The sequence below is a fragment of the Dipodomys merriami genome, unplaced genomic scaffold (genome assembly GCF_024711535.1).
Source record: "Dipodomys merriami isolate MVZ:Mamm:240054 unplaced genomic scaffold, mDipMer1.0.p SCAF_24, whole genome shotgun sequence".
In the NCBI taxonomy this organism is placed as follows: Eukaryota; Metazoa; Chordata; class Mammalia; order Rodentia; family Heteromyidae; genus Dipodomys; species Dipodomys merriami.
The window spans coordinates 21,075,863-21,096,180 of record NW_027203826.1 but is presented as its reverse complement, the minus strand read 5'-3'; the positions used below and the strand labels follow the sequence as shown (position 1 = coordinate 21,096,180).

Sequence of the window (20,318 nt, the reverse complement as noted above, 5' to 3'; positions counted from 1 at the left end):
GCCTAGTATGTTGTGGAGGTTTTTTTTTTTTTTTTTTTTTTTTTAAGTATAATTTAGCCTACTCTGACTTAGTCCAGTCTCAAAACAGTAGGCTTTGGTATTCGCTAAAAGAATACAAAATATTTAATGTAGTGTTTTTAGCCTAGCTTTCATTTCCTTTCTTATGGAAATATGTGTTATACTTAGCTTATATAAATGATAGGTTCTGAGCCAAGCAGAAAAGGTAAGATAAGTTGATGTTAGGGAAATGAACCCTAAGATATGTATTCAAATGTTTTTTTCTTTCATGCGATTGTTTCTAACACATTTATAAGATTATTTCTTTGTTGCTTTGTATGTCCCTCCCCCACCATATAACCCCTGCTTTCACTGTATTTGATGTCCGTATAATTTGTGGAGGGGAAGGGAAAAAAGAAATCGTTTAAATAGGGATACAGGTGGACCCACTGCAACAATGAAACGTACATGTCATTATGTCGAAAACGAACTTTACAACTTTGGTGAGGAGGGGGAGGAGGCTTGGGGGGGGGGCAGGAGGAGGATGGGAAGGGATGAGAAGGGGAAACAAAGGAGGAGGCTACAATGCTTGATAAGAAATGTACTCATTATCTTGCCCATGTAATTGTAACCCCTCTGTACAGTATTTTCACAATAAAAAAAAAGGATAGGTATCTGAAGATAATAGGAGTTACTTTCTATATGTCAGAATATTTTTGTACTTAAAAATTTTTCTACTTCTCTAAAATGTCCTTTCATCTGTTGAAAATTGAATTGAAAATTTTTTAAATAATAACCATCATCGTGTTGCATTTCTTCTTTTAGTCAACAAATAGTATTGCAAGCCCATTCTTTAACAAGTGCTTAGAGCAAGAATATGTTCAAGAAACTTAGATTATTTAGTAAAAGTGAAAAGAGACATACAGAGATAAAATACATCATTGAAATCATTAATGCATGCAAAGTTGCTCACTTAGCTTTTTAGCTTGTGGCTGGTACACCACCACTTGAGCAACATTTTTACTTCTAGTTTAATGATAGTTAATTGGAGATAAAAGTCTATGGAGTTTACTGCCCAGACTGGCTTCCTGATCTCAGCTTCCTGAATAGCTAGGATTACAAGTGTGAGCTACTAAGTCCTATCATAGACCAAGATTTTAATACTTTTGAGACATCCTTGTATTTTTTCTATTACTTAGTTAATTCTCTTTTTAATCTTTAAGTAGTTGTACAGAGGATTTCATTAAACATGTGAATTTCTGAATATAATGAATCTTGAGCAATGTCACCTCTAAAGCTTCTGTTCTTACTTCAGAGCCTATCTATGTACATACTATTCTCTTTGTTTTCCTTTAGTTAGGAATTAATTGGTACCATTTCCAGATACTATTTGTTTTATATATATATATATATATATATATATATATATATATATATTTATCTTTTGTGTGTTTTTTAAAAACTATTAATAAAGAAGTTCTTCTACCATAACTAGTATAAACACTGTATGAGAAATAATACCATGGTTGCTATCATAAAGGTTAATTATCCCACTTTTCACAATAGAAAAAATTCTCATCACCTTCCAAGTGTTTTTGAGCAACTATTATTTACAGAAAAAATAAAACTAGCTTCTGAACTCAGTTTCAGATCTTCATTATAAAATCCTAACACCTTTTGCAAATTTAATGCTGACGGCTACAGTTCTCTTTTATTCTCTTTCCCAACCACTTCTGTCTTTTCTTTCTAGGGATTCTTCAGCAAGCGCCTGAAAGGCTCTATCAAGAGGACCAAAAGCCAGTCTAAGCTTGACCGAAACACGAGCTTTCGGCTTCCATCCCTTCGCAATACAGACGACAGGTAGGAAGTTAATGTGCTTAACATAGAGAAAGTACTGTTAGAGTGGATTTGGATGAGTTCCCTGGCCTTTTCTAACTTTGCATTAATGACAGAGCTAATACAAGATTTATTTTTTTTAAGAAATGTACTCATTACCTTATGGATATCACTGTAACCTTTCTGCACAGCATCTTTACAAGAAAATAAAATTTAAACTTTTTTTAAAAAATTATTTTTTGTTTTGCTCATATTAAAGCAAAATACAAAATGTTGACTCAAATACTCAACCAGTTTAAGCATCTTATGAAATAAGTGGTTGATGGAAGGTAAATATAATCGAAGTATATTATTTACAAAGAACCTTATAATAGTAGAAAATTGAGGATATATAATAACTAATTTAAGAATCAATTGTACTGTTCTAGTGATTAGAGAAAAATCTGTTTTTGTAGAATAGTTATTTAGAAGTGATAATAGCTAACGCTTTCTGAGCACTATTGCTGGATGTTTTATACACATTATCTTATTTAACCTTTATAATAACCCTATATGATAAATGGTGTTATTTTTCCTATTTAACAGATGAGGAATGTGAGGCATAGAGAGGTTAAGTAATCATGGCTAAGCTCATACAGATAATAAATAGCAAAAATACTATTTGAACTTGGGTAATTTGGCTGGCTACATAGTCCGTAATCTTCACTGCTCTGTTGTTCTTCATATTCAACATGTGGAATCAGACATTTATTGGACAGAAAACTACTGCTTTAACAGTTTATTTTATCTCTGAACCACATAAAAGCGCTCATGGAGATTTGTCCAGTTGACAGTGTAATTGTCAGATGTTCTCTTTTGTACCTCTTTGGGTTTTTTATTTAATACTTTAAATTTATTTTAAGCTAGTTGCCAATGGTTCACACCTGTAATCCTAGCTACTCAGAAGCTGAGATAAGAGAATCGTGGTTTGAAGCCATCCCAGGCAGGGAGACTCTTACCTCCAGTTAATCACAGAAAAAGCCAGAAGTGGTGCTATAGTTCAAGTGGTAGAGTGCTAGCTTTGAGCAAGAGGAGCTTAGGGACAGTGCCCTAGCCCAGAGTTCAAGTCCCAGGACCAAGAAAAGTCAAATGTATTAAACTGAGACATAAAATAAGTTTTCATATTAATGAAATATTTAAATGATGTTTTATTATTGTATGTTTACATTGTGTATTGGTCAGTCAACTTAAGCATGTCTGTGTCCTCAAATACTTTATGGTGAAAACCTTTAGAATATTTTTTTTGAAATGTATAATGCAGTTATTACCTGTAGTCCTACGTACAACTTCTTACAACTCTCAGTACCCATTGATTAATATTTACCTGTCCCTTCCCTTACCTTATTTTCCCCAACATCTACTAGCCACCATTCTAATCGCAATATCTGTGAGGTCAAATTTAGATTTCATATATAAATGAGATCATGTGTTACTTGAATTTCTGGGTCATTTCATTTAGAATAATAATCTAGTTCCAACCTTCTTGTCCCTTCTTTTTTTTTTTTTTTTTTGATCGGTTGTGGGGCTTGAACTCTGGGCTTGGGCACTATCCTTCAGCTCTTAAGTTCTTCAACTCAAGGCGAGCATTCTACCGCTTGAGCTACAGCGCCACTTCCGGTTTTCTAGTCATTTATTGGAGATAAGAGTCTCAAGGACTTTACTGCCCGGACCGGCTTTGAACCATGATACTTAGATCTCAGCATCCTGACTAGCTAGGATCACAGGTGTGAGCCTCCGGCGCCCAGCTTAAGATTTCATTTTTTATGGCATAATATTACATTGTATATACCTACCACATTTTTTTATTATTTTTCTTTTTCTTTTTTTTTATTTTACTTTATTTGAGAACATACTGTACAGAGGGGCTACAATTACATGGGCAGGATAATGCATACATTTCTTACCAAGCATTGCAGCCTTCTCCTTTGTTTACCCTTCACCTCCCTTCCCAGCCTCCCCCCTCCCCCCACCCAATTATACCCCCCTCCCCCCCCACCGACATTGTAAAGTTGGTTTTGACATGACATTTTGTACTTCTCATTGTTGCAACAGGTCCACCTGAATCCTTAAACGACTTGTTTGTCCCCATCTCCTCCACATGTTATACTGACATCAAATATAGTGAAAGCGGGGGTTACACTGTGGGGGAGGGACATACAAAGCAACAAAGAAATAATCTTATAAATGCTTTAGAAACACATGCATGAAAGAAACGAAAACATTAAAATACATATTTAAGGGTTCATTTTCCTAACATCACATTATCTGACCTTTTCCGCTTGACTCATACCTATACTAGATATTGCAAATAAGGGAAACCATGGGACCTATGCTTCTTTGGGCCTGGCTTACTTCACTTAATATAATTTTTTCCAAACCTTTCCATTTCCTAACAAATGGGGAAATGTCATTCTTTCTGATAGAGGCATAGAATTCCATTGTGTATATATACCACATTTTCTTGATCCATTCATCTACTGAGGGGCATCTGGGTTGATTCCATATCTTAGCTATGGTAAATAATGCTGCAATAAACATAGTTGTGCTGGTAGCTTTAGTATGGTCTTGTTTGTAAACATTTGGGTAAATGCCCAAAAGTGGGATTGCTGGATCATAGGGGAGATCTATGTGAAGACTTTTGAGGAACCTCCATACTGCTTTCCAAAGTGGTTGAACAAGTTTACATTCCCACCAACAATGAAGTAAGGTTCCTTTCTGTCCACATCCCCTCCAGCATCTGTTGTTGTTAGAGTTCTTGATTTTTGCTGTTCTAACTGGAGTGAGGTGATATCTCAATGTTGTTTTGATTTGCATTTCTTTTATGGCTAGGGATGTTGAACATTTCTTCATGTGTCTATTGGCCATCCTTCTTTCTTCTTCAGAGAAGCTTCTCTTTAAGTCTTTCGCCCACTTATTTATTGGGCAGTTGTTTCTTTGAGGATTTGTTGTTGGGTGGTTTAATTTTTTGAGTTCCAAGTATATTTTAGATATGAGACCCTTGTCCGTTGTATGGCTAGTAAAGATCTTCTCCCAATCTGTGGGCTTTCTATTGATCTTGCTAGCTATGTCATTTGCCCTGCAGAAGCTCTGCAACCTTATGCTATCCCATTTGTCCAACCTTTCTTTGATTTGTTGTGCTTCCGGGTCTCTATTCAGAAAATTTCGACCTGAGCCAAGGAGACCTAGGGTTTCTCCTATTCCATCCTGTAATGTTTTCAGAGTGTCTGCTTTGAGTTCAAGGTCTTTGATCCATTTGGAGTTGATTCTGGTGCAGGGTGATATATAAGGATCTAGCTTTAGTTTTCTACATGTAGTTAACCAGTTTTGCCAGCACCATTTACTGAAGAGGCTGTCTTTCTTCCATTCTATTGTTTTAGCTTCCTTATCGAAGATTAGATGGCTATAGGTCTGTAGGTTCATTTCTGGGTTTTCAATTCTATTCCATTGGTCCTGAGGTCTGTTCTTATGCCAATACCAAGCTGTTTTGATTACTATGGCTTTATAGTAGAGTTTGAAATTTGGTATTGATATTCCTCCAGCAGTGTTCTTTCCGTTGAGGAGCGTTTTTGCTATTCGAGGTCTTTTATTGTTCCATATGAATTTTTGGATTGCCTCTTCTATTTCCTTGAAGAATGAGGGTGGAATTTTGATAGGTATCGCGTTGAATTTGTAGATAGCCTTGGGAAGTATTGCCATTTTCACGATGTTAATCTTGCCAATCCAGGAGCATGGGAGGTTTTGCCATTTTTTAAGTTCTGTTTTGATTTCCTTTTTCAAGATTTTAAAGTTTTCATCATAGAGGTCCTTCACTTCTTTGGTTAAGTTAATTCCTAGGTATTTTATTTTTTGTGGGGCTATTACAAATGGAGTTGCTTTCCTAATTTCAGCCACACTTTTCTCATTGTTGGCATATAGAAAAGCCATTGATTTTTGGGGGTTAATTTTATAACCTGCTACTTTGCCAAAGTTTTGAATCAGCTTGAGTAATTTGGGAGTGGAGTCTATGGGATTCTTTAAATACAAGATCATGTCATCTGCAAAGAGGGAGAGTTTTATTTCTTCTTTCCCTATTTGGATCCCCTTTATGTTTGCATCTTGTCTTATTGCTGTAGCTAGGCATTCTAATACTAGATTGAAGAGAAGTGGAGAGAGTGGGCATCCTTGTCTTGTTCCTGAGTTAAGAGGAAATGGCTTTAGTTTTTCACCATTGAGTATAATGCTGGCTGTAGGTTTGTCATATACAGCCTTTATTGTATTGAGGAATGATCCATGGATTCCTAATTTTTCCAGAACTTTCATCATAAAGGGGTGTTGGATCTTGTCAAATGCTTTTTCTGCATCTATTGAGATAACCATGTGGTTCTTATTCTTGCTCCTGTTGATGTGATGAATAATATTAATTGATTTGCGTATATTGAACCAGCTTTGCATCCCTGAAATGAATCCTGTTTGATCATGGTGTATGATTTTTTGGATGAATTGTTGAAGTCGATTGGCCAAAATTTTGTTGAGAAGTTTTGCATCAATGTTCATCAAAGAAATGGGTCTATAGTTCTCTTTCTTTGATGAGTCCCTGCCTGGTTTTGGGATGAGGGTTATGATGGCTTCATAGAATGTGTTCGGTAGTGAGCTTTCTCTTTCAATTTCATTGAAGAGTTGGAGGAGTATTGGTGTGAGCTCTGCTTTGAAGGCCTTGTAAAATTCCGCTGTAAAACCATCTGGTCCTGGTATTTTTATTTTTCTTATGGCAGTACTGAGGCTTAAACAGAAGACTCAAGCTCTAGCTCAGCTTTTTCACTCATGACTGGTACTCTACCACTTGACCCATGCCTCTAGTCAGACTTTTTGCTGTTAGTTGGAGATAAGAGTCTTGAGGATTTGTCTTCCTGGGCTGGCTTTGAACCTCCATTCTCAGATCTCAGATTTCTGTTTAAGATTATAAGTGTAAGGTGGACACTGGTGGCTCACGCCTATAATCCTAGCTACTTAGGAGGCTGAGATCTGAGGATCGCAGTTTAAAGCCAGTCCAGGCAGGAAAGTCCGTGAAACTCTTATCTCCAATAAACCACCAGAAAACTGGAAGTGGTGTGTGGCCTAAGTGGTAGAGCGCTAACCTTGAGCTAAAGAGCTGAGGGACAGCACCCAGGTCCAGAGTTCAAGCCCCATGACCGACAAAAAAAAAAAAAAAAAAAGATTATAGGTGTTACCCACCAGAGCTAAACTGTGTATCACATTTTCTTTATTTGTTCAACTTATGGGCACTTTAACATTTCTTAGCTATTGTTGCAGTAAATGTGGGAGTGCTGACATCTCTTTTGCTTCCTGACATCATTTTTATTGGATATAAACCCAAGAGTGAGTTTGCTAGATCATATGGTAGTTCTATTTTTAATTTTTTGAAGAACTTGTATGCAGTGTTCCATAATGGCACTAATTTACCTTACTACCAACAATGTATAATAATTCCCTCTTTTTTCACATCCTTGTCACCATTTGTTATCTTCTATGTTTTTTGTTGGTAACACCCAATCTGACTGAATTAGGATATTTCACCATGGTTATGATTTACATTTCTTTTTTTTTTTTTTCTGTCAGTCTTGGGACTTGGACTTTCCTGCCTGGGCTGGCTTTGAACCACAAATCTCAGCCTCCTTTGTAGCTAGGATTAGTGGCGTGAACCACCAGCACCCAGCTGCATTTCTTTAATGATGAGTGATGTTAAATGTTTTCCCATGTGCCTCTTAGCCAATTATCTGTCTTCTTTTGAGGAATATCTATTTAGTTCTACTGTACATTTTTAAATCAGATGATTTGTGTTTTTTACTGTTTTGGCTATTGAGCAAAATTGAGTTCAAGCCCAGTATCAGCACACACAAAAAAAGAATAAAAGGGGGGGGGGGGGATGGGAAGGGATGGGAAGGGGAAACAAAGGAGGAGGCAACAATGCTTGATAAGAAATGTACTCATTACCTTGCCCATGTAATTGAAACCCCTCTGTACGGCATTTTCACAATTAAAAAAAAAAAGATATATAATTTTTAAATGTCCAGAATAGTCAAATCTCTACTGATTGACTAATGATTGCCAGACACTGAGGGTGTGAGGGTAGGTGGAAGCAATGAATGAGCAATGACTTAAAGAGGGCATGGAGTTTCCTTCTAGAGTGATAAAAATATTTCAAATTTAGATTATGGTGATGATTGTACAACTCTGAATATTCTGACAAGTATAAATTGTAAATGTGGTAGTTTTGTACTAGGTAATTATATTTCAGTATAGATTGCTTCAAAACAGTTGATCAAAAACACTACAATAAAATACACTAGGTGGTGAACCCCATTCTGGCATATAAAACTTTATTACTTTTTTAGTGTTTTACTTTTAAATGTAAACAGATAATCATATATCTTATAGATCGTGGGGAAAGTCTTCAAAAGAAAGACAAGAACCAAAAATATATATAAAGGGGAAAAGCATCCAGAAGAAGCAAAGTAGATGGAGGAAATCAAGTTTACAAGTAAAATTAATGTTGGCAGTAGATAAGACTACGCCTCTATGAAACAACAGGATAATATAAGAGACTATCAGTGAAGAAAACAGAGAGCTTGGAAATTAATATAAAAAGCTAAAGTCAGCTTGCTCTTTCAGAAAGTGGAATAGAAAAATTTTTTAAAATCAACCCAGAAGATTATACAAAAAGAGAACGAAGATTTTAGAGTGGAAATAGTCAAAGAAATAATCTAAGAAAATGTACCTAAACAAGAAAACAAATGTCCAGATTGGAAAGACCACCAAATTCCCAGGATAGTAAATGATAAAAGACCTCTTAACATATACACATTAATTCATATCATACACAAAATAAAAAATTACTCAAAGACTTGTTGAATGGTAATTCTTCTGTGCAACTACTTAAAGATAACAAAAATAAAATTGTATAAACATATAAAGATAAAATAAAATTGTAAAGTCTTAATAGCTTCTAGAAAGAAAAAATGATTATATACAAAGGGGAATATACGTAGTAGGTAGGGAGATTGGATGGCATTGGTATTTTCAGTGGAAATACAGAAAAATAGAAGTCAGGAAGAATATTAATTCTGAGAGGAAGTTATTTTCAGCCCAATATTTTGTACGCAGGGCATTTCTTGAATGCCAGTCTAAGGAATAGGGAACATGCAACCTCTTTTGAAACAATTGGGCCATAGATAGAGAAATATTACAATATGGAATACAAAATTTCAGGTGCAGACACTTATGTTTGGAAGTTAGCATGAAGAGTTTGGAAGAGTTAACATGAAACTATTGCAACATACAATGAGTAGGTACTGGTGATTCATGACTATAATCTTAGCTACTTGGGAGGCTAAGATCACTGTTTGAGACCAGGTTGGGCAGAAAAGTTCTCAAGACCTCCTTAATAACCAATAACTGGGCATAGTAGTGTGACTTGTTATCCTAGCTTTGATGGGGAGCTTAAAATAGGCAGATTGTAGTCCAGTCATGCCCACACAGGCCCTATCTCAAAAAATAACTAGTGCTAAAAAAGATATGGAGGCATGGCTTATCATTAGAGCATCTGTCTAGCAAGCCAGAGGCCTTGAGTTTAAAGCTCCAGTATAATGAAAAGAAGGAAAAGGAAACAATGAAGGCTCTGATGAGGTAGATAGTGGGTAGCAGGAACAAAGAGAGACAAGATAGGAAGGACATTTTAGAGGTAAAATGATGTCACAAAGTTATTGTTCCAAAGTCATCTAATCAGATTTTTTTTAAAAAAAAAACAGTAGAATCATTTTCTAGAATCAGTATTTTCAGCATTCTTACCTCATTTCCAGGCCACGCATCTCAGGATTCAAAATACCTTATCACATTGTCAACCCTGTCTTAGAAGTGCTACTTAAGTATATCTATGCCTTGAAGTAGCAGTAAATATGGCATAGAATTTTTCTCATTCCTCTAAAATTAATGCAACTAATTTTTTAACTTTTAATTTTGATGTCATACATTCCTAAGAAGTTGTAAAATAGTACATAGAGTTGCATAGGCCCTTCCCTCCAGCCAAAGTGACTTTCTTTACTGTAGTATGATATCAAAAAACTGATAACTTTGTTTAGTACAGTACTATTAACTACAGACTTCATTCAGTTTTGCCATTTTTAGTTATACTCACTTGAGAGTGTGTGTTGTTCTATGCAAAGAACATATCCTTAATCCTATGTAAAGATATATTACCTCTACCACAATCAAGATAAAGAACTGTTCAGGAAGTGGTGCTGTGGTTCAAGCTGTAGAGCACTCACCTTGAGCTGAAGAGCACAGGGATAGCGCCCAAGCCCAGAGTTCAAGCCCCATGACCAACCAAAACAAAAAAGAACTTTTCAGACAAAATCAGGTGCATTCAGGGTAGTATGGGAAAAAATGAGGGAAGAGGCGACACTGTTCAAAATACTTTTTATAACCTTAGTTATATAACTGTAACCTCTCTGTAAATCACCTTTAAATAACAATTTTAAAAAATAACTGTTCTATTGCCAGAAAAGAACTCAAAATATGTTACCCCTTTACAGTCACATCACCTTCCTCCCTGTCCTCTAGCAGTCACTAGTTTGCTTTCCATTCCAATAAGTTTTATTATTTCAACAACATTATATAAATGCAGTTGGGCATTGTCTCAGTGGTACAGCATTGCCTAGTGTTTGTGAAGCCCTGGCTTTATTCTCCTACACATGTGCGCACATGCACACACACACACACACACACACACACACACACACACACACACTCACAAATAGATATTCATAGTGTGTAGTTAAGATTGCCTTTTTATCAATAAGCATTTGACCTTGAGATCCATCCAAATCTTTGCATTCATTAGTAGTTTGTTCCATTTGTTGCTGAGTAGTATTCTCTTGTTTGGTTGTGGTAGTTTACCCATTCACCCACTGAAGGTTGTTTCTAGGGTTTTTGTTCATTTTACATAAAGCTGTTAAGAGTTGGTAGACTTAATTTTCACATCCACTCTTCTCCATTTTATTAACAATAGTTTTAGCTGTTTCCCAGGTTTGGAGAAAGAGAAGGCGGAAAGGAAAGAAAGTTCTATAACTTATGTTAGTCTTCTATTATATTCTCGGAGCCTGCAGATGTTTACAGCTGACTTTTCCCTTAAAGGGTTCTTTGAGGAATTCTTTAGGGATTTCTCATCCCTGAGGAATCTCTCACCTGTGGTTTTACTGACTTTGGCAGGTTCATTACTATCCCAGGTGTTCATTTGTGAATCCTTTCTAGGAAGGAGTTCTTGCTGTCCTTGTTTATCCCCCACCATCCCCACTCCCATTCCCAGCAGTTTTCTGGCCCACAAGAAACAACCCCACATTCCTTTGCCTTTAAGAGGACAAGCTGATTGAGAAGCATGGACACTGTCTTGCTCACTCCCAGCATGTAGACATTTCTTACCATCTGGATTTCCCAGATAAACTCAAACCCCACCCTCTGTCTGCTGCTCATACCCATTGTGGGAAATGGAGGTGCCTCTCAGAGGTTTCTGCAAAAATTGTCTCTCACAAAATATTTTCATGTCTCTATTCTCTAGCTACTTTTTATAGTCTTGATCTAAGAGGTTCAAGGACATTTTCCTTTATAGAATACTACATTTTGTCCAATATACTTTGATGTATAGCATCTATTTTGTGTGAATGTCTTGACAGTTTTAATATCTCATATGTATAATACTTTTCCCAAGTCACGATCATCAGCATAACACAAGATGCCCTCCCACCATTACCTTTTATCACTCCTATGAGCCTTTTATTTCTAGTAGTTATCATAGTGTTTCATAGGTCTCAGCTTTTGATCTTTCTGTCTCCTCTATTCCAAATGCTAGCCTTTGTTCCTTACCTTATCCTCTGTCAAGCTTACTTCTAGGTCATACTCATGCAACAATACCCAAATCAGAAATTACATGCTACTTGAGTTCTTTACTGTGTTCTTCTAATAACATCTCCTAGACTAGGATCCTACCCACCCTGCCAACCAATGATCAAGCACGAAGCCTGTCCTATTTAGGAATTCAATAAATATTTATTTGCTTGTAACAGAAAGGAAGAGTCAAAAGTAACCTAGATAATGAACACAGTTGTTTTTGTTTTTAATATGGATTACTTGGTTCTAATGACAACTTCTTAGAATTTATTGGGCTCCAGACCATTAATTAGTAAATATATTCCAGCTATTGATTGTACAATTTCCCTTATCAGGTTTACTGCCACCATCAATTAGAGATCCCTTAGTTTTATTACCTGAAATTCAATCGAAGCTTTTAATTATATTATGATAGCATTTGAATACATTAGAATGCTTTATCTTGAGGGTTAAGGAAGGTGATAGAGAGGGTGAGGGTTTTTTTGTTTGTTTGTTTTGTTGATCATAGGGCTTAAACTCTGGGCTTGGGCGCTATCCCTGTGCTCTTCAGCTCAAGGTGAGCACAGCACCACTTCTGGTTTTCTAGTGGTTAATTGGAGATAAGAGTCTCATGACTTTTTTTCTGCCCTGGCTGGCTTTGAACCGTGATCCTCAGATCTCAGCCTCCTCAGTAGCTAGGATTACAGGCGTGAGCCACCAGCGCCCCGGAGAGGATGAGTTTGATTGTGATACGGTATATGCATATATGGAAATTTCACAATGAAACCTCCCCCATGCAGCTAATGTCTGCTAATAAAAAAGTATTGGGAAAAATTTAACTCTGAAATTTTATATCATACAGGTTCTTATTCTCTTAATTGCGCAAAACTATGTAAAATCCCTGTCATATATTTTGTCCTCAGTGAATATATTTAACTTAAAGGAATCATTTCTCTTAATACAAAATATTTACAAAACATTTATATACATATATTCTTTTTTTCTTTATTTCCTTCCAACAAAGAATATATTCAATAATAAGTTTTCTGTCTAGGAGTGTAGCTCAGTGATAGAACACACACTTACTTACCTAGTGTGTGAGAGACCTGAAATTCAGGTCCCAGAATACACGTACATGCACACTCACACACCTATGCACACACACACACATACACACACACACACACACACACACACACACACCACTTCTATGTGGTCACTGATAGCTCAGTCTTGTAATCCTAGCTACACAGAAGGCTGAGATCTGAGGATCACAGTTTGAAACCAGCTTGGCAAGAAAGTCCATGAGACTCTTATCTGCAATTAACCACCAGAAATCTGGAAGTTAAGCTGTGGCTCCAGTGGTAGAGCTCTAGTCTTGAGAGAAAAAAGAAAAGCTCAGTGACAGTACTGAGGCCTTTAGTTCAAGCCCAAGACTGGCACCAAAATAATAATAATAATAATAATAATAATAATAATAATAATAATAATATAATCTGTTCATGAATAAATTTATAAAAAGTGAAGTAATGCATGTTGTATCACTGTAAAATCTCCATGTTGATGATCATAGTCCCTCACTGTGGTTGCAACTTATGAAATAGATTCAAAACTATGCATGCCATAGGAATAATAAGCATCCATATTTTCCAAATGAGATTAGTAAGACTTGATGCTGGTATAATTTGTGGAGAGGAAGGGCAAAAACAAATTGTTTAACTAGGGATACAGGTGGATCCATTGCAACAATGAGATGTACAAGTCGTTATGTCGAAAAAGGAACTTTACAACTTTGGTGGGGGGGAGGATGGGAAGGGATGGGAAGGGGAAACAAAGAGGAGGCAGCAATGCTTGATAAGAAATGTACTCATTATCTTGCCCATGTAATTGTAACTCCTCTGTACAGTATTCTCACAATAAAAAAAAGAAAAAAGAAACTACTTCATGTCATATAGTTAGCGAGTAGTTCGTGAATAGGGTAGTGCTTTTAGCTTCCAGTTGAGTGTCTTTTCTATTATATTCTTTCTTGTGTGTATTGATAAGAATCCTTATTTATTAACAAAAACTCAATGGAAAAAACACAAAAGTAAATATTGCACACACTATTCAGACACATACACTTATTATAAGTCTTTATTCTTTGCTGAAAAGGAACTATATAACTTGTGGGTGGGGACAGGAGGAAAAAAATTGGGAGAGAGCGAGGGAAGGGGTGACATGGTTCAAAAAGAAATGTACTCATTACCTGACTTACATTACTGTAACCCCTCTATACATCTCCTCTACAATAACAGTAAAAATATATTTTAAAATAATAACAATAAAGAGGCAAGTTAAACCTATATCTTTCAATATGAACAGAAATCCAAAATATATTCTTTATAAAGTATGGTAAAATCACTCTTGTAATAAATACTATAGAAATTTAAGTATACATATTATATAAGTATTACATTTTAAATATAGTTATATTTTTTAATCTAGATGCCTATTTAATATATTTCTAGGAGAGCTCACAGAATTGCTAACAACAATATATATAGGAGGTTGGTGAAAGTACCCTTATTTAATTCTTTACCAACTAGCCTTCTGAATTCTTGTAATTTTTTTCTACCAAGAGCATTCATCACTTTAAGAAAGAAAATAATAAAAAAAAATTGCAGCCCAGAATGGTGCTATTTAGGAGGATAACAGTTTGAGACCAGCTGTGTAAAAAGTTGTTGAGACCCTATTCCAAAAAACAAGCTGTAAAAGCAAAAGGACTGGGGACGTGGCTCAAGTAGTAAGTAGGCTGATTAAGAGGCGATCCGGAGTTCAATCTCCAGCAGTAAGTCTCTGTCTAGCACTTTGATATTACCTCTTCATCACAGTCAGATAAGTTAGTTTCTACTTTCTTAGATCCCTGAGGTCTTTTTTTAAACTGATTGTAACCTCTTTTTTGTCCTTGTGCTTTTCCTGAAATTCCTCTTGCCAAAGTCTCCAAATCCTCTTGGCTATGAAATTCAGTGGCTACTGTTGATCTTTTAACACACTTGTGTTAGATACGAGTCATTCTTGAGAAAAAATGGCCTTATTTTCCATCTCTCTTTCAAATTTCTCTGTCTCTTCTGTCTGGATTTAAAGGTTAACATTCCTTAGGTTATTTTTTTGGATGTTTTCTCATTCCACATATCCTCTTTCAATGTTTACCTGATATCTCCACAAGAACCTCAGGCTCAACTTGTTCATATCATAATTCACTTCTACTCTCAGTTCAACCAGTATTGCCTCTTATTTCCTACTCTGTGAAGGGCATCAACATTTTTCTATCCAGAGGTGCAAGCCAGAATGACCAGGCATCCTTCAGTCTACCACTTCACTGCAACTGCAGTGATCCAGTCATCAAGGCCTATTTGCCTCCTACATAGTCTATCTCAACTCCATCTACTTCTTCATCATTTCTGGTAGCTTAGTTCATGCTTGTTATACAGAGTGATAACCATAATCTAGGAACTAATCTCTTAGTCTTAGACTTTTTCCCTCTCTGTATACCTCTTTGTCAATTCCTTGACCAAACTAGTCTTGCTGAGACACACATCTGCTCCATATTCCACTTCTACCGCCCAAAACTTTCCTATGTCTATGGGCTCCATGATCAAACAGAAAAACACACACATGACCTTTCATCTTCACAATTGTTGGAACTACCTCTAGTATACCCATATATAGTACATGCTACATCAACACATGGGTAGATAGATGGATTCATCCTTATATGCTTTTATTTAACCAAATGAGAAACTTAATAGGAAAGCAATAACCTTGAGTTTAACAATAATTAAGAAATAAATGTTACCAGGTACCAGTGGTACATGCTTGTAATTCTATCTATGCAGGAAGCTAAGATCTGGTAGATACTGGTCATCCCAGGCAGAAAAGTATGCAAGATTGCATCTCTTAATTAACCAACAAAATGCCTGACTGTACGTATGGCTCAAGAAGTAGAATCGCAAGCCACGCAAGAGCCATGAGGTCCTAAGTTCAAACCTGGTACCAGCACACAAAGAAAAAGTTAGTTGTTTCCTATTCTTTCACCTTAAACATTAATATTGAAGCAATAGATACACTATAGTCTAGCAAATAAATAAAAGAGGAAACAATTCACTTAGCTTTCCACTCACTGTCTGTCAGTAGTTTCGAGTGTTTCATTTTGTGTATGTGTCCATCTGTGTTAGGGATGGGTCTCAGGGCCTCACAAGGGTTGCTAGACAGGTGCTCTATTGCTGAGCCATCTTTCTAGCTGTTTTATGTCCTGGTCATTTTTGAGATAGATTCTTGTTTCCTGCTCAGACACATGTCTGAACCTTGATCTATTTGGACTTATTATCATAGCTAAAATGACGGACATACACCACCACACCCAGCTATGAGTTAAGAAGGGGTCTGTTAAACTGTAATTCTATCTTTAGCTCCCAAGTAGGAAGGGTTACAGATAAGAGCCATTGGTACCTGGCTATATTTCTATTTTTTTAATTCAGTGGTTTGAATGCTAGTAGATTTTACTCACATTGCAATTTAAACACCAAAAGAATAACGTATTATTATATGGCACTGTTTTCTGTACATTATTCCCTAGTGTGTGTCATATTGGAGATAACTTGAATTTTCTAGCCTGCAGAATATATTTTAATATTTATAATCTTCCTTCTAAGACTACCTTCATTATGTATACATGTATATATACCAAAGTCAGTGTGGGTATTGCTTTTTTTCCTTTGAGATAAATTTCCTTGCCCTGAGTGTGTTTTGTTTTGCTTTGTTTTTTGTGGGTCATGGGGCTTGAACTTAAGGCCTGGTCACTGTCTCTGACTTTTTTTATTTGCTCAAGGCTAGCACTCTACCATTTTGAGCCACTGCTGCTCCACTTCCATGGACTTTTCTACCCATACTGTCTTTGAGCCATGATCCTCAGATCTCAGCCTCAAGAGTAGCTAGAATTACAGGTGTAAACCACCGTCACCTAGCAAGTTTGTTCATTTTAAGTGGCCACTCTAGCTTTTGTATACTCTTTGTCAGCAGCTTAACTCATTAGAACATACTATCTGGAAGCTGGGGCAGGGAAAGAGAAGATGTATGGTATACATAGTGCTTAAACTGTGTACATTGTAATTTTAAGCTAACATGAAGGTCAGTGAGTAACGTAAGCAACAGGACTGGCTTTACCTGAAGCTGAAGAGCAGCCAGGATCCTCAGGGAAGACACTTTTTTTACTATCACAAGTAAAACTGATAAATGGATCCTAATTTTAGTTCAGGGAGGAGAACTTATACAATTATTATTCAGAAAATTTTACTTTTTAAAGAAAATATCATCTGAATGTTTTCATAAAATGCCTGATTAAAAAATAATCGCATCTAGAGAACAGGTAAAAGTATTTTTCTCCAAGTGGAGAGCTATGATGCAATTTTTTTTTAAAACTGTACATTTGTTGGTAGAGCATTAGAATACTGAATCTTGTTAATTATAACGGGAAATTTTCAGAGAAAGTGAATGCCTTTACAAATGCATACTGGCTGAAACATCAGTGCATTTACTGGCTGTCCTTTTCAAGAATTCAGTGAAACAGTCTGGAACCATAACTGCCACGCCAAGCAGAAACTCACCTGCACTGGAGTCCTGGATTTTGTGTGGCAATAAGCATTTTTAATTAAAAGTTTCCCAATTCCTAAATTTGGAGCTGAATCTGTAAACATGTGGCAGATTGAGCTAGCATATCTAGGCATTATTGAAACTGTGGAGGAAATGTGGCTTTTTACAGAATTGGATGGATAAGCTGAGGAAAGCCAGCTGTGCTGTGTTTAAATTGTGCTAATCAGAGTCCTTTGACTTTTTTTTCCTTCATCATGTATCTGCTGTTACATCAGTTGGCGCCCCATCCCCCAGTTGATTTTAAAGATTGATTCGTCTTTTAAGAGTGATTTTAGGTAGGGATGAGGACTGAAGCAATATAATACTCATTTGATCTAGTGAGCAACAGAAAGCCTCTCTTGCCTTATAATTTGTTTCCTTAATAGGTCAAAAGCAGCAGATAATCATCAGCAATTAAAATTTTAACCCTTACCTTCACAGTGCTAGAGTTTAGATAGATTGTGCACAGACATTAAGCAGAAATGTAGGGAATACCGTGTTCCTTGATTATGAGTAAAATTGCCCTCGGAAAGCATATTCTCAATTAAATCTAGAAATATTTATATTGAAACCCTACATTATTCTCACATGGTATAGTAACTTGGGCCGATGGTCTAGGAAGAAAGAAATCAGTCAGGAAGAGAATCTGGCAAGTAGTCAAGGGATTCAATATCCACTTTCAAGGCTGGGTCAGGTTTCTTGATAAAAAGTATGTGTCAGAGTGGCTTGGACAAAGTTTAAAGCTCATTATTCTCCCAATAAATCCACCTTCTGCTTTCCATTAAGGGAGTAAACTGTGGTACCATAGGGCTGCTAAAACTCTACAGTTAGTAGATCTAAGAAAAATCAATTCATATGAAGGTACAGGAGGAGGTAAACATGATTTAGAGGGGACTTGGGGGTTACTAATGCCATTATATGGAAATAATTATACAGATAATGCCTCTTGCCCTAAGCCATTCCCAGTCTGTTTGATCTTCCTGTTTACTGTAATCTTGCTTCTCTGGGAATTACTACTGTCTTCTCTGAGATACTCTTTCCATACAGGAAGAGCCTGCTTATTTATTTAGAATGTTGAACATATTAGTTTCCTTGGCTTTCAGTTCATGTGCGTGCGTGTGTGTGTGTGTGTGTGTGTGTGTGTGTGTGTGTCTAGATATCTAGATCTAGATATCTATGTATATCTAGATCTAGATATCTATATATAGATATCTAGAGAGAGAGAGAGAGAGAGAGAGAGAGAGAGAGAGAGAGAGAGAGACTGACCAATGGGAAATTCTGAACTATATATTAATAATGGAAATTTCAGTAAGAAGAGTTTAGAGTTACAATTCCAGGTGGTACCTGTTTATGGCAGCCGTTGAGCTATATACACTGCATGTATTGAAAATACAATAGTAAAAAGGGGTTTTGTCCAACTATCTCTAAAGGAAGAAAATTTGTAAACCAGATAATTTTATATAAAATAATTTTTAGAAACTTTAAAGTAGGCTAAGCATTACAAAGGAAACAGAAGAGATAGGAAAGATGGCAAATGAGGTATATGAAATGCTTTCTGGCAGGATGGTTAGAATTAGTATATATGAAGCTTAGATTTATTCATAACAGAATTTTTAATAAGATGTCCACCTTCATTCCCGGTTTCTTTGGTATAACTTTTGAGAATTTGCTAATAGAGATGAGCAAGGGCTTCACCATTCTTTCCTTTCTGATTAAAATGGTCACTTTTGCCATGTTTGCACAGATCTTTCCTTGAGTCCTTCAAGCTGCCGCTCCGCAGCCTCCCAGCTCTAATCTCCTCACAGGTGTAGCACCATGGCAACAGGTCCAGCCTAGAGCCCTGGAACCTTGTTTGTGTTACCTGAGGGGCTAGATGCAGCCTGAAGGAAAAGAAGGAATATTACCAATTCTGCAGGGTTTGGATGAAGATGATGACTTGGTCTGTTGTTTGTGTTTCTGTTCTGCTCTGTCGAAGACTTGAGTAACACCTGGGAAGCATTTATCCAAAGATGATATCAGTTACCGAAGGCAGCAGGGAAACCATCTTCTGTTGGTTCCTGTCTTCTGAACAGAGAGTTGTTTTCTGAAATGTAGTCCAGGAAGTGACTTGCTATTCCAGGACATGTGGCACCGCTATGATTTGGGGTTGCACTACCAGGTGGCTATACAGTTGCTTCATGTAGGTAGACATTTATTTTGTTTGAAATAAAATTAACTTTTTTTTAAATAAAAGTAAGCCTTTTGTTGAAACTCCTTTTTATATATGCTTTGGATTTCCCTTGTGAGAGATTCATCCCAGAACTTGCAAGGCATTTCCCCTTCAGCAACTTTTCCTGAGAAATGTTTGTTAGAATTGTTATATATTTGTTTAAGAAAGATTATAGTGCTTTGATTTCTCACCCAAGCTTCATCAGGGCTTCCAAAATAGCATATTGTAAGATACAGTAGAGTAGCTATTTTAGCTGTTTTTAATTGATGTGCAGTATTTGCAGCATATAATTGCAAACGTGTCATTGTCTTATCCAGAACAAAAGGAAATAAATGTAGAGGTATTTCATTGTTATACTTTCTTGTACATTTTTTGTATATTATTAATGGGAAACATAAATATAAACGTACTTCAAAATTTGCTGAAATATCAGAATACATGTTTGTAGCCTAAAACTTAAATAGTGGTTGATTTTTTTTTTGTATTTGTGTGGAAAGAGTGGTTAAATCATTGTTGAAAATATTTCTTGTGTTATGAAGTTTAATTAAACACCATTAGAATGCAGCATTACTGTCTGTTACTGCTCTAGCATTAAGTGCTTCATTTCCTTTGAATGTTATCTTGGTTTCAAGGAAATGAATGAAACTGCTAAAAACAAATGTCTTCAAACGGC

The 20,318-nt window shown here is 36.2% G+C and overlaps 1 protein-coding gene across 9 annotated transcripts in view; it reads left to right on the top strand.

The window, feature by feature from the left end:
• Positions 1-20,318, top strand: part of Rasal2 (RAS protein activator like 2) — a 258,171-nt gene that overhangs the window by 190,900 nt on the left and 46,953 nt on the right. For all 9 annotated transcript variants that reach the window (XM_070034392.1, XM_070034391.1, XM_070034390.1 and 6 more), the window contains one exon: positions 1,748-1,857. In XM_070034392.1, coding sequence (XP_069890493.1) covers positions 1,748-1,857 — 110 coding nt within the window. The remainder of the gene's footprint in view (positions 1-1,747; positions 1,858-20,318) is intronic.